Below are 14,791 nucleotides of genomic sequence, written 5' to 3' on the forward strand. Positions count from 1 at the left end.
TAGTTGCATGGGGGATGGCATTGGGGAGCGAGGGGAACTCCCAAAAAAAGTGGGTTTATTGAGTCTTTTTAGATTTTACAGCATGAAAGACAGAGGATGCGTACATAGCAACATCACTGCTGTATAAATTAGCGCACATTTTGAAATATGAACTGAAATATGCAAGCCAAACAGAGTTACAAAATAAACCCCAACACTATTAAGACTCTGCTTGTGAGGCTCAGTTCAGCACCGTCATACTCTGTCTACATTAATGTAGAGCTGAGCATGACAAAGTCCTCTCCCCAAGTAGAAACTGTACCATAGTTAAACCCTTTTGGTTTGGGTCAAAACCTTTCTCCCTCAGCAGCTCTCACACAAGCCTCACATATTTCATTAGCCTTAGGTAAGGGCCGGAGAGTAGTAAAGTTAACCCTCTTACATTTATCTGCTATGTCTTCATGGGGTCACTGGTGTAGCTATAAACTTGTAGTTTTGTTCATATTTATATCTTTATAAACGTCATGCTTATAGGAACTGAGGATACCAAGAGTGTGAGAGAGAGATAGAAAGCCAAATATGTGGTGTCAACGCTTGTAGGACAAAGATAATTATAATGGCCTTCAGTGTGTCAATGTGATTGAGAGATGACAAGAGATAGACACGAGGATAGAAGACAGAAAAAATCAGATGCTATGTGTATTGTGTGTCTGTGAACCTGATGGTGTGCTTGAGTCGTTTTGTTGGCAACCTCTGTGTGTTTGTGAGAAAGTATGTCGATGTGTTTCTCCATGTCCCAGAGTGTGTGAAAAGATATTAACAGCCCCGTCAAGTTGTTTGCAGGTCTTCATCAGCTTTACTTCTTAGTGTGTTTAAACTAAGGCCTGGTGTTTTTGAGCAAGCAAGGTGTGTAAGGATCACAGAGCTGCTGAATCACTGATCCATACCGGTATTACGTCCTTTTCTTTTTTTTTAGGGGCAATTTTGGCTCCTATATGATAGTGGAAGCTGAAGAGACAGGAAATAGAGGGGAGAGAGAATGGGGGACGACATGCATCATAAGTTCACAACAGGAAGTCAAACCTGCAACCAGTGCGTTGAGGACTGCAGCCTTTTGCAAACTCGGTTGGTGGCCCCACCAACTGAGCCAAACCATGCAGAACTCTGCTGCACATTTGCTCACACACAGGCGGCTTCCATAACCACATCACATGTCCGTCAAAAATCTCAGTTGGCTCCCTGTCCCCATACTGTATACAATTCAAAATCCTACTCCTCACTCACAAAGTGCAAAGGCCCCCTCCTACCTCACTGATCTTCTCTCCTACCTCACTGATCTTCTCTCCTACCTCACTGATCTTCTCCACTGTCACACTTGGCCTCCGTTCTCCTGAAGCCAAACTCTTGTCTCCCCCAATGAAAACCAAGAACTGTCCTGGGGGGGATGGAGCCTTCTCCATAGCTTGCCATCTCCCTCAGGAACTCCCTCCCCAAACATATTCAAGACTGCACCGACCTATCCACATTGGATAATTGCTTGAGACTCACCTTTTTAAACAAGCTATGATGTGTGATTTTATTTGTTGTTGAAATGTTCTTGATTAAACGATCTGGGTAATATTTTGCTATGTTTGATAGTTTCCTCCTAATACATGTTAACTCATTTACAGTGCCTTGACTACCTGGACAGTGGTTTTTAAAATAAACTGTATCACAACAGAAAAGGAACTTTAAAGTCAGTCTAAAATCAATTGCAATAAAAGGCAGCCAAAGACATTTGTACTTCAGTTGGCCTCTCTCCATTTAAATCAACAGCTGCTATGAAATGGCATGTGATTGAGTCCTCCATTCGTGGAAGAGTATCTGGATTATTTACCAATTCTACTGACAATGCACCAGCTATGGATAAGCCTTAGAAATGGATGGATGGACAGGCAGACTGATAGATGATGGATGGACGAATCCACCCATCAACCAAAATGTGAGTGTACAAAGCGTGAAAGGTCAAAAATGATTTAAAAGAAAGCATTTTAAAACAATTGATCTCAAAACTGATGTAGGAATCTGAATTGATGTGACGACAGTAAAGGGTAAATTATACAGATGTTGAAATTTTACAATAATGACTTACTACCAAACATTGGTTCTCACACTGTATAATGGATAAGAATAATACAACGGCTGCATTGGATTGTATCATGCCATTGGGCTCTAATATAGGGCAGCTGTGGCTCAGGGGGGGAGGGAGCATGGTGTTAACTGATCAAATGATTGGCAGGTTCAATCCCCGCATCCTCCAGATCACATGTCAAAGTAACCATCTGCAAGATGCTGAACCCAACACAAACCAAAGGCATATTAGTTTGAATGGCAATGAGCTGGATGAGATCCCTGTGGGCAGTCTGGCACCTTGAATGGCAGGCCCTTAGTGTATTAGCGCATTCAATTTGTGAACGTGTTTGTGGAATGTGAGTGGCCTTATGACTAGAAAGGCCCTATGTGAGCAAAGTCAATTTTTTACTATTTATCTTTGGCTCCTGTTACACACCAGATATGCCAAAAAAAAAGACAAATATTAAAGCTTTATGCAGGCTGTCTTGCAGTGTAAAATCTATCAACTGATTTTATCGGAGGCAGAATCTGTATGTGAGGGACTACATTTTTTTCCTGACATCTTGAAGGTGTGCTGGCTTATTGACCTTTATGGTTTCAATGGGCTTTGGCGGTATGCTCGGAAATAGTCCATGTGGAAAGCAAAAGAGGCGTCACTCAATGACTATAGTGGAATACAAGAAACAAACAGCTCTCAGACCTCTACATATAATTGCAGCTAACAATCCATCCATAGGCATTGTGTCTCATCTCCAACTACATTATGGCATCTCAAGTTGCTTATAAACTGACCTTCAAATGGGAAAAAAACGTCTTAGCCCAAATATCCTTTACTCCTTATCTATGATGACTACTAGCTACACACTATAATACTCGTAATATACTTTTTTTTCTATCCCCCTTAAGTCTATAATCCCATCAAACCTAGCTTCGCTATCAGCATGTTTGACACCTTTAACTGACCTCAGGGAAGTCTTTAACACTGACAGACCAGTAAACTGGACAGGGGGTGTACAGGGTTCTGAACAGGAATGGGGTTGCATTTCTTCTTCATTATGAGACAATAATTATCTCTGAGAAAATTACACTTCATGATTTGCGTCGTGTAAATGGGGAAAAGGGAAAATGACAAGAGTGATCACAGACGGCCATCAATTGACCACAACCCAGGGAAATGTAAGGGCACCGACTGAAGGAACGGCTGCAAATATGAAACCAATCCTGTCCTGTCCCCCCTTTTTTCCTCTCGCGTTTAAATTGATTCGGTCCTGGAAAGAGAACAAAAAAAGAGCAATAATAGCCAAGCTCTCATTTGGGAAATTGGAGAGTACTTTCTCTGCTGCCAGCAACCTGTCTTTATAAATCCAACATGTTAATAAGTGAGTTACTGTTCAAAGCACCTTCTTGACATTGTGGAAAATGTCAGAGGAAGAAGCAAACATCAAACAGACAGAGATGAGTCAGACATCAATATATGAGCTATTTGATTTTGCATACTCGGTGCCAGGCCAACAGTGAACAGGAAACAGAAGCAACCCGCATGATCAAGACAATTATGGAATTCAAAAGTAACAGCAAAAGAACATTACCTTTCTCTTGTTGTTTGGGCTCACATATAAATAACTGAGTATTGTCTTCGCTCCCACTTTGTCGTTCAACTTCTGGTACGTCGCTCCGTAGTCAGTTGACCTGAAATGTAATCAGAAAAGGACTGATGAAAAAAACAGATGAATTATTTGTTGCAATTAAAAGTCCTCCCTGGAGAATTCTGTGTGAGGTGGGAAAAGAGCTCTGACGTTATTAAGTCCCTTTTGTTCTCAATGCAGTGAGATGCAAGCTAGGAGGAAAGGCCAAATCATTACAGTCGCTGGATGGTGTGCATAGCAGGTCACGCACACAAACAACACAACCTGAAACCAGAGCTATCAATGAATGTCTAATGGTAACCTTAAAAAAAGAGTAAAAACAAGTGTTTTATCAGTGCAGTTCAAAAGCAAGATTATTCTTCTATTGAACAATGCCGAATCCTGCAATCATAACAAAAGCGTTCTGAAATGATAACACCATTTGTCAAATCTTGCTCAACATGCTCGAAGATGTGTGAGAATCAAAGTCTCTTTTCCCCTGTCTCTTCCCCCGATTTCCCTTTTCTGTGTGTGTTCATGTTTGTCTTCATGTTTGTCTTCTGTGTGTGTGTGTGTGTGTGTGTGTGTTTCCACATGGAGCTCGGTGTGGATCCACACACTTTGCCTCCAATCAAGCCTGCACACCTGCTGCTCGTCTGCAATTAAGCCAGCTACAATTTACAATTTAGGCCCGGCTCGGTCTTCCACTTGTCACCAGATCAGCCATTAACCCGGCGTTGGTAATCTGTTAAAGGAGATCTTTTATACTCACTTTCACCATTAATTATATGTCAGTCTGGGACACCTGTTGATGTGTAGCTCAAAAAATCCTTATTTATCTTACATGGTGTCAGTGAAAACCCTCATTTCAGCCTCTGCCTGAAACGGTTCATTTCAGCTGCTGTCTCTTTAAAGGGATACTTCACCTGTTGAAACATGAATCTGTATTGACATTGGGTCATATATGTAGTATAAATGTGAAATACATTTTGAAGTTGGTGCCTTCTTGGGTCGAGAAAAGGCAGAAAGTGTCTTTTTGGCTCATGTGGATGAAAGACACCAAATCCCAGAATGCACAGCAGCGCAGACCACTCCCACTAAGGTCCTCTAGTTCAGAATCAGAAATACTTTATTAATCCCAGAGGGAAATTCGATCGATACAGTTTCTCCAAAATATACAGTATAGCAGTAGAAATATAGTAATAAAAACATTTACAGACATATTTACTTCAACACATAAGACCATTTCCTCAACTGATTCAGAGATTTCTTCCAGAATTGATCTTGGAAATTCCTGACAGAAAACAGACTCTATGTCTGTGTCCATAGACAAACAGTGAGAGCACAGACACTACCAGTCCGCCCCAGCTCGAGCCGGCCCCGGCTCCTCGTCCTCACCGCCGCCGACAGGCAGGCCTTATGTCTCAGCCGCTGAGGTGGCAACAGCAGCTTTCTCCATAGAGCCTGTTAGCGTAGCTTCTAAGCAATATGGCGGACGTTAAGTTTCGATTCTGGGAGTGAGTTCCCACCCACTGATCTGTGATTGGTCTGTAGCTTCAGTGGTCGAAAATATGAGGAACTAGAGTTGTAGTTTCACCCCGCTAACCGCAACAGTGACGCAAAATTCATTCATTCATTCAGTCATTTTGCATCACTGGAAGCTCCTTTTCAGACTCAGAAACACAAAGATTTCCCATCTCAGGGGAAAATGAGGGCGGGATGCACGACCATTCAAAAATACTACCAGGTTTCTAATGATACAAAACTTAATGCAAATAGGTGAAGTATCCCTTTAAGGCCCCCCTGGACGTAACATCCAGTGTTTCCTTGGCAACGATAAACATGTCTGTCTATAACATATATTAATATAAAAATTAAGGATTTCTCTGGCTTTTGATAACTGTTGGAAATATTTGTAAGATATGGTGTAATGCAGGTACTCAACTAAAACCAAAATAAAAATTCAGATATTTTAGTATAGAAATTCTACATATTAAAATTTAAAGCTTGATTATAAAGAAAAAAAACAAAACTCAGCTACAAGATCTCACCCCGAAAATCCAGCATGTCTCTGTCTGAGGAGTCTCTGGAGTCTTTGGTCACAATTCTTCGTCGTCCGACAGTTTACATCATAAAATTATACAAAATTGACCTGTTTGATGCCTATAGAGCTTAACGTGCTTATTTTGTCGCTAATGATTGATGGACACAATGATGGATCATTTTATGCAAACTATTTCAAATGAGAGACACAGAACAACACATTTGTTTTGTTGCTTTATTATTAATGACCTGACGTGGAATCTTTCATAAAGATTTAAAGCAGCTGTGGAGGACAGAAAAACAATTACTCATTAATCTTAATGAAACATGAAAGGCTAAAAGATACCTGAAAACAATCAGTTTAGTTTCACTGAGAACAGGTTGGTTGTTCATTGTGTTATAGAAGCTCTCTTCTTCCCCACAACACTTTTAAAAGACTTAAACATGTGTTTAAATAATCAAAACAACAAGGACTGTTTCATGTGGGTGAATGATCCACAAGCACTTTGTATGACAAACAAAAAAAAAACTTGATAAGTGCCTTTGTCAATTTTCTCCTCCTCTCCTCTCATGCCTCCATCTGTGCTTGACCTTTGGTTTTGTCTAACGTGATCGGGACACAGAGGCACTTCATGATCCTACCAATAGCTACAAAATCAATTGCTCTCTTATTTGAGTCGGACAAAAAAAGAAAAGAGACAATAATGAGGAAAACAACCAGATTGAGAAAATCAATAGAGCAATAATCGAAAGCAATAGCATTTCCATGAGACTTATTTTAGAAACATGTCACCCTTATTGGAGATCATATCTTTCATTATTCAATGTTTTATGTTTTTCTTATTTACTACTTTTACTTGTCCAGCCCATTTGGCAGGTGTTGAAAGACCTCTCCAGATCTGCTGAGAAGGGTTTGTCAGTGGCTCTGGCTGAAGAGAAAGGAATCCTCCTGGGCCCTGAGGTGAGCAGACCTAGGGAGGCCCCTAGGGAGTGAACTCAGGACGCCAGGATCCACTGCTGAACCCTCTGGAGGTATCACAGGCCTATCAGCGAAACACTGAGGAAGGACGGCGTCCACTTGACAACCCACAGGATGGCATCTCTCACGTGAGTATCCCACAGAGTCACAGTGTCTATAGTGTGCATGTAAGGGACATTAACGCCTCCTAATCAACGATCTGATATGTCTTTGAGATTTTCTTTTGAGACGAATTAGAAAATGTATATTTCATTTAGGTCTTTAACTAGTGCTACTTTTTGTCTTATGAGATATAAGACTAAAAGAGCATCTTATCCTAAATTTTACTTTGCTTTGGGCATAAACTTTACAGACAAAGACGAGTGACAAGAAAGCTTTGAAAAGCAGCATCGAATGTGGGTTGAATTATTAAAATGTTGGCTACAACTCTAATGCAAAATTTGTGTTCTGTTGAAATTCAGCCTTTGGGACTGTCATGAAAAAAGTTGAAATGGATTATTTGTGCTCTCAGGTCTAATATATTTTGAGCTGGCTGAGGCTCAATGAAGGAGCTTTTCTCATTTCACATGAAGATAGAGATGAAACCCAAAACATGCAAATCTTAAAGATGCAGCAAAGACACCGCAGAAAAGTTTGTGTGACTTTAAATGAAGCGAGACTAACGTGGACTGATGTGGTTTTTTTCTTTTTTTTTAATCTCCACCTTCTTTCCATGTAGCTGTTAAATCCAGACTAAAGACCTTTTTTGAAGGGTTCTGAGTGAACTGGAAGAGTCACACTTTAAATCTACAAACAGCAATGGAAATACAGATATATTCATGGCACACAAGCAATCTTCTCACATTTACCAGCTCTTATAATTTACTGCAGGCTCGTTCAAAAGAGAGCACATACATTGCCACCAGGCAAACTGGACGGGTCCAGTAACATCCATCAGAAACCATCAACACCATGGGACAATGACATCATCAGACTATTGATCTGCTTCTCTGAGGCCTGGCTGTCAAAGAATCATTTGATTTAAGAGGCCAATGACTTATTTTTAGTGTCATAGCAACTTTCAACACGAACCAATAAAAATGGCCAGGCCCTGGCAGATACTGTGAAGATGAAAAGTTACAGCAAATGGAGAATGATAGTTTCTCAAGGACGATGATTCTGAGTGAAACTTGCCAGGGACTTTTGAAAAGGCCATTCAGTGGTTATGTGTGGGTGTTAAATGCAGCTCTGACCACGCTGCTGTGATTTCATCAGATGTGGGGATGTTGGCTCCACAGGGGCTGTAGATGAGCCAACAAACCAGACTGTCCACATGTTGGATCGAACAACGGGGGAGTTCAGGTCACATTGTTTTAGGACACAAGAATGACAACAGTCCTTTTACAATGACATAGCTCACTGCACCCTAGATATACTGTATATAGAAGGGCTTTGCCCTAATAAAAAGATGGTGGACATCTTCTGCAGGGTGTTTATTCCCAATGATGTATGGCTGTTCGCTTGTTTTATCAGATTTGAAATTAGGTACAGTTTTTGGAAATCTGATATCTGTATTATTTCATTGCTTCTAATTTGATCATTAACATAAAAAACAGTGCAAAGTCAAAGGAACATTGAGTCATATAAGTTAAAACAACCCATTTGGTAACACCCAGTTGACATCAGCTAATGTTAGCGTTCAGCCTAAAACTTACAAAAAACTGCCAGCTAGCTAGCATTGCAGTTAGCAAGGAATATCCTATCCTGCTGTCGGCCTGGCCCTCTCAGTGCATGAAGTCATCATGACGGAGTCTAATCGCCAAAGACATGGCATATTTATCTTTACCTAAACTGTTAAATAATATTGTTACTTAAGTCTCACCTGATTGAAGTAGTTTTACCCTCAAACTTTGACCATTGCCACTCTGGATTTTCACTTACAGTATGATCTTTTTTTCAGCTGCTGTTACAGCTTATGAGCTCCCCACCCTTTGAGTGGGTAATGGCCACCATGTGCATGGTGAATTACAACCTGAAACACACTCTTTCACACACATAATTACAATCAGAAGAACAAAACGTCCTGCAATTTAACCAGTTCGGAGTGTGAGAGCTGCCTGCAGTTTAGGTTTAAGGTCAGTCTGCAGTGAGGTTTGAGAAATGCAGGCAAATGGCTGCAGAGATGATTGTTCCAGGATGAATTTATGAGACCCTTCACACTCACCCACAGTATATATCTGCTGAGTATCAAGCTAAATCATACCCTTCACTCCCTCCCTTCACATACGCAATTCCTTTCCATTTTATTGCTGCCCTTTTGTGGCAAACTTCCACTCTTAAAGCCACACTAGACAAGAAAAAAATAAATATTCAAGTCTTTGAGAGAGAAGGGTGTCATTATATTACAGTAACTTCCTGTTCAATAAGCTCGGGGTGTGTACTATTTGCGTGGTTATAACTTTGATTATTAAAAGACTCGACCTTTCTGCTTTTCAAATGGACAAATCTGTACAATTATCACGATTTTTCTTCGTTTCAGCAATCGACTCTGACTTTCTTTGTTACCACATACAAAAAAACTTATTTTGGGCGCCGCTGGCCTGGTGGTTGGTGTGTGCATGTGGGGAGGCTACGGTCCTCCAGGGAGGCCGCCCGGGTTCGGGTTTGTCCTGAAGCTTCTTTCCCACATGTCATTCCTGCTCTCTCTCTCTCTCTCTCTCTCTCTTCCTGGTTTCTGACTCAACCACTATCCTATCTCTAAAATAGAGGCCCAACAAGCCCCAAAAAACTTCTTAAAAACACGCTGATATTAAACCATATGCAATGTTTCATGTTTTTGTGACATATTTTTGTGTTTTCTTAAATGTGCTCGGGCTTTGATTTTCTGAGCACCTATTACATTTGCCCATCAGGCTGACATGAAAAAAAACTGCAGTCTTGGTTGTTTTATTTCCTAAGCTTTCATTTTTGCTAGTATGAATTTAAGGTTTATGTTTGATCGGTTAGTTTGTCCTTGCAGCTCAAAGAAATACAAAAAACTAAATAGAATAACAGATTTTTGGCCATATTCATTTATATATCCAAAAATACAAAAGGACAGATTGATCATTCTCAAAAATCCCAACCTTTATTTTTTCTTCAATGGTAAATTGACTGTACCTATACTATACTGGATAGCACTTTCTTCGTCTTCTTAACACTCAAAGTGCTTTTACACCACATGTCATATTCACACACAAATGAACACACATTCACATACTGATGGTGGGGGCTGCTAAAAAGAGTCAGTATGAATTTATCCCATTTAAACACTGCTGGTTATGCCACCGACAGCATTTTGGGGCTCAGTGTCTAGCCAAAGGACACTTCAACATGTGACTGCAGGTTCTGGGATTACCGATTGAGAGATGAACATCTCTATCACTTTGCAGCTGCACAGACCTTTGCAGGATGTTAGGTTAGTAGGTTTAAGCTGGTACAGAACCAAAGTGAATAGACAGTAGGTAAATAAAGAGTGTATGCAAAACTGAGGGGGAAAAGCATTGAATCCTACCAACGTTCCTGGATGTGAGAACTTTTGCTTTAGATATCCGTTGGCATAAAGCAATACTTGACAGATTGATAGACTTGTGCATGCTCACATCAAGCCATGTGATTTCGCGAAATAAAGGTTTCAAGCTGTTGCCTCATGCTGCTTTTTTGAGGCCACAGCGGGCAGAGATACCTAGTTTAGCATCACATTTTCCCAGAGGAGTCGTGGACTTCTGGCAGACCAGTTGGCTACCTTAAATACAGTTATCTGTTACATTGCTCCTCTGTCTTTTTACCTGGCTGTAAATTGCCCAATCACATTCTACACTGTTGTTATACCCTTCCTCCTCACAAAATGTGCACTCTTTTCACACTCGTCTTTTTCTGTCCTTAAGCTTATCCACATGCACATTTTATTCATCACTCCATTAGAAGAGGCTTTGTTTTCTCAAGGCTTCAGATTCATCCCAACATGCGTGAAACATTAGTACTCGATGCACCATTACCTGGTTAATGTTCACTGGAGACACAGTAATATCCTCACACGGGCCAGTTGAGAGCAGTCATATCATGGTACATTTAGCATAGCTGTTTGAAGGAGCTAAAGCTTGTGTAGACTTATGCCCATGTGCCTATATATAAAACTGTGCATTGTTGGCTCTTTGAACCTGAAGCTTTTATCCTCAAGGACAGACAGAGGAGGGAATCAGGAAATACTGCAGTTCTACTTTTGTCAGTATGGAAGTTTACCCATTATAGATTCTTACACAAAGTCAGGTTTTTCTTTTCAATGTTCTTATAGTTTGGATTGAGATAAATCAACAAAATGTATTGAGAGTGTCACAAAATCCATAATTAATAATTCATCGAATTAAGTATCATGGATTAGTCATCGCAAACGATTTGATAATACAATAAAAGTACACATTTTAAAAATGTTCAATGATGAATAAATATGTATTAATGGAGTCAGAGTTTTGGGGCAGATAAAGCCATTGGACGTAAACACAAAGACTCTTTTACTTTCCCTGATTTTGTCCAAGTACTCTCAGCAGCAAAATCCCCAAATTTCCTCTACACTCTATTTCTGTTTTGAAAATCAAACACTACTTATAAATGATATGACATTGCATAAACATTTCAACCCAAATTAAGACTACTTAGACGTAGGTTAATGAAAAAGTGACTGACCCTAAAGATTCAGTAAGATTGTGATTTATTTTAGATTTAGAATTGGAGTTAATTTCCAGGTCAATTCACAATGTGTATCTTATCTTTGCTAATAGCTACTTTGAATACATACATTTTTAAGGTTTGCTTTCCCATGTTAAATCTTTAAGATAGATTTGAGGCACATGCAAGATCAAAACGTTAAAGTTTGTCCGAACGACATGATGTAGTTTGGCACTTTGGGAGACACATTGCAGAAGTTAGCAAAAGGACAAAAGTGGTTTGTCCTCCACTAACGAGAAAAAAGGAACTATCTCAAAGCTTTTGCCAAAAGGAAAAATGCCGGCCAATTTGTAGTCTATAAGTGCGATTGGTATTCATTTTGATTTAGTAATATGCACTGATTGGCCTTTATTGTTTACGCAAATGACCACCAATGCAAATATAAACACATTTTCAGTTTGCAACTTGCTGCTGCACATAGTGGAACAGATAGCCCCTAAAACATTGAGAAACTTTTCTTATGAGTGGTGAAGGACAACAACTGAGTTGAAAGAATAAAGAATATAGATACAACTCCATACAAATGGCATTTAATTGGCTTATGTGTTTACTCTTATTAACTTTATTAAGTGATAGTAGTTGTAGTTTACAGGTGGCTGAGATGCCCATTTAAGCAATTAAGGCATGACATGTCTGATGAAAAAACCCTGACCCTCTTTTTACCTTAAAGGTCACATATTATACACATTTTCAACAAGTTTAAATACATTTCAGAGCTCCCAAAATCATGTATGTGATGTTTCTTGCCAATAAATCAATTTTAGAATTTTAGCATGCCAATAAATCCCATTATTTCAACCTTATTTAGAACAAACACCTAGCTGTGGGAGTGTCACTCAACTGGGGGAGGGGTTAGTGCCCTTTGTGATGTCATGAAGGGAAATCTCGAAACATCTTGTTTGAGCACACAGCAGGCAAAAGATGGAGAGGATGGACCTCTCATAACTGATGGGTTTGTAGACAGACTAGGTACTAGAAACATTTTAAAGTGTATTTTGCATAATAGGTGACCTTTAAGCACTAAATACAAAATCTTAGAGTCTGTAAGAGTAAAGACACACAAATAATTTGGGATCTTTTTCTGCCCCACAGCTCAAAATTAACCTTGGAAGGAGGGAATTAAATACTCAAACTTGCAAAAAGAGTCTGCAGGCTTAAACTTCACAGAAGAAAATTAAGCTGACAAGTATAATCCCTAGTGTACAGGTAGGATTCTTTGACAAAATTTCCGAATCTAATTTATCCGTGTCAACAACTGTTGCAATAAAAAGAAAAGGGAGAGGGAGTAAAGAAAGTGGGTGCCACAGGTTGCCTTGGCCTGTATGTCAACTGCTAGTGCACTAAATTGGTTATCCATATTAAAACACAGTGTTTGCCACTGTTAGATACTTGCATTGTTGAGTCCACCTTAAGAGTACCATTGACCTTGTTTTTGTAGAGAAAAACATCTTGGTTTTTTCCCACACTGACACTCATTGAACTCACATGAAATAAGAGTATCATCAACTTGTTTCAACACTTTATTGAAGCTTCATGAGGATTTCACCAACTGAAACATTTAACCCAAAATGCCATGTTTTTACAGCTGCACCATAACATCAAATGGAAATCATTTATATATCTTATTAATTTTTTTATATGTGCCTGCCTCCTGACTCCTGTATCTTTTTAAATTTAAGATTAGAATCTAAAACAAATTCAGAGCTTCTGGTGAATGTTCAAAAGTTCAAAAAGTTGAAAGGAATCACAGGTTTTTTGGTTAGGTTTTTTTATTCTGCATGTATTGAACTTCTCAGCTTTTCCGTGTTAATTTTTGTGAATTTATTTGTTGTAAATGTTGCATGTTTTTCTGCTTTCATATGTGTTCATATATTTTTTATATAATTGCACAAATGGGTCCTTGGACCTTTTGCATGTTGGCTCTTAACATTAACATCCACTCTAAAAGTTCAGAGGACCGCATTGGGATGCCAGTGCCAAATGCCCCTGCAGGCTGCACATGGCACTGGAATGCCAACGCTCCCCCCACATACCATCAGCAACCGTCACTGTGTGTTCCAGCAGGGGCCAATGGCACTGGGATGTCAGTGTTCGCCGTCAGCCACCACGATCAACTGCTGCAGGCTGAACCAGCGGGGCACTTGGCACTATGGGCTTCCAGTTTCTCACCTCAAGCTATTGGCGCCATGATGCCAGCACCTAGCTTTTCTACATAACCATCACAGCCACAGGCTCAAGCGATTCCCCTCAATCCACTCTAGTCCAGCCATCAACCACCAAGGTCAGAATCTGCCATCCTGACATAACAAACCTCCTTTATGTAATTTCATCAATCACCAGTACCAACCAATCTTAAACCATAAACCATTGAGAGCTGTTCCATGGTGGCTATCAAAACACAGGCAATGAAAGTTTACATTGAGGTTACTTTCTAAACCTCCCTACTCAAAAAACTTTGGCACCAAGAACCTGTTCAGTATCCTTGCCCCCTTCCTCTAACAGCAGATTTGTCATCTACATCCATACTATCCACTTCTGTTTAACTGTGCAATCTGTCCATAAACCGGTCAACAATAATTATATTTGCAAATATTGTTCACACATAGTTAATTTCCTGGGCTTGTACTAGTTATTCTTCAGATACTCAACCTTTTGCTTATTCTATTATTTTTACAGTACATATTTTATAACCTATATATTGCTATATTTCCTACGGCTATATTGTGTTTAACAGCAACTATAACTACCGATTTTCCCGCTGGATTTACTAAGGTATTTCTGATTCCAATAACTATTGCACTCCAGTTTAAGTGCCAAAATAAAATAAAATAAAATAAAAAGCTTTTCATACTGATTTTTACTGAAACAGATGATCTTTGGTTATAACTTTCTTTCTGTAATAGAGCCACATGCTTCTTCACTGGCATCGAACAACATTACATCAGAATGGAGTCAGAAAGGAGGCTGACGCTGCGAGCAAGGCAGCTCCGCGTTCAAGGCTGGTCAAGGTAATTTGTGGGAATACGCTGCCAGCTCCAGCAGCAATGATTAGTGACTTTCATGTGAGGGATTTCTGGTGCCCAAAGACATTCAAACTGATTGAGGACATGCGGCTGCTCAGGCTCGTCATTTGAGAGATCTTTTTTAGACTGCAGCCTCTTTTTGAAAGCTGAGTGTTTCATTTATTCACATTATGAGATCATATGAGTGTTCTGTATTTCTAACAACAGTGCTTGAAGCCATTCAAACTACAGGATTAAAGACTTCAAAAAAAAGTATGGAACCATAAGTCCAACATTCCCCTCTGACC

At 39.7% G+C, this 14,791-nt stretch overlaps 1 protein-coding gene across 5 annotated transcripts in view; it reads right to left on the bottom strand.

Moving 5' to 3' along the window:
* The window catches only part of LOC132982121 (VPS10 domain-containing receptor SorCS1), a 164,414-nt gene that overhangs the window by 69,496 nt on the left and 80,127 nt on the right, over positions 1 to 14,791 (bottom strand). For all 5 annotated transcript variants that reach the window (XR_009674675.1, XR_009674677.1, XR_009674678.1 and 2 more), the window contains exon 3: positions 3,681 to 3,780. Coding sequence is in view for 2 of the 5 variants with exons in the window: in XM_061048418.1 (XP_060904401.1) it covers positions 3,681 to 3,780 (100 nt within the window). In the remaining 3 variants the exon portion in view is untranslated. The remainder of the gene's footprint in view (positions 1 to 3,680; positions 3,781 to 14,791) is intronic.

This window comes from Labrus mixtus, chromosome 2 (assembly GCF_963584025.1).
Source record: "Labrus mixtus chromosome 2, fLabMix1.1, whole genome shotgun sequence".
In the NCBI taxonomy this organism is placed as follows: Eukaryota; Metazoa; Chordata; class Actinopteri; order Labriformes; family Labridae; genus Labrus; species Labrus mixtus.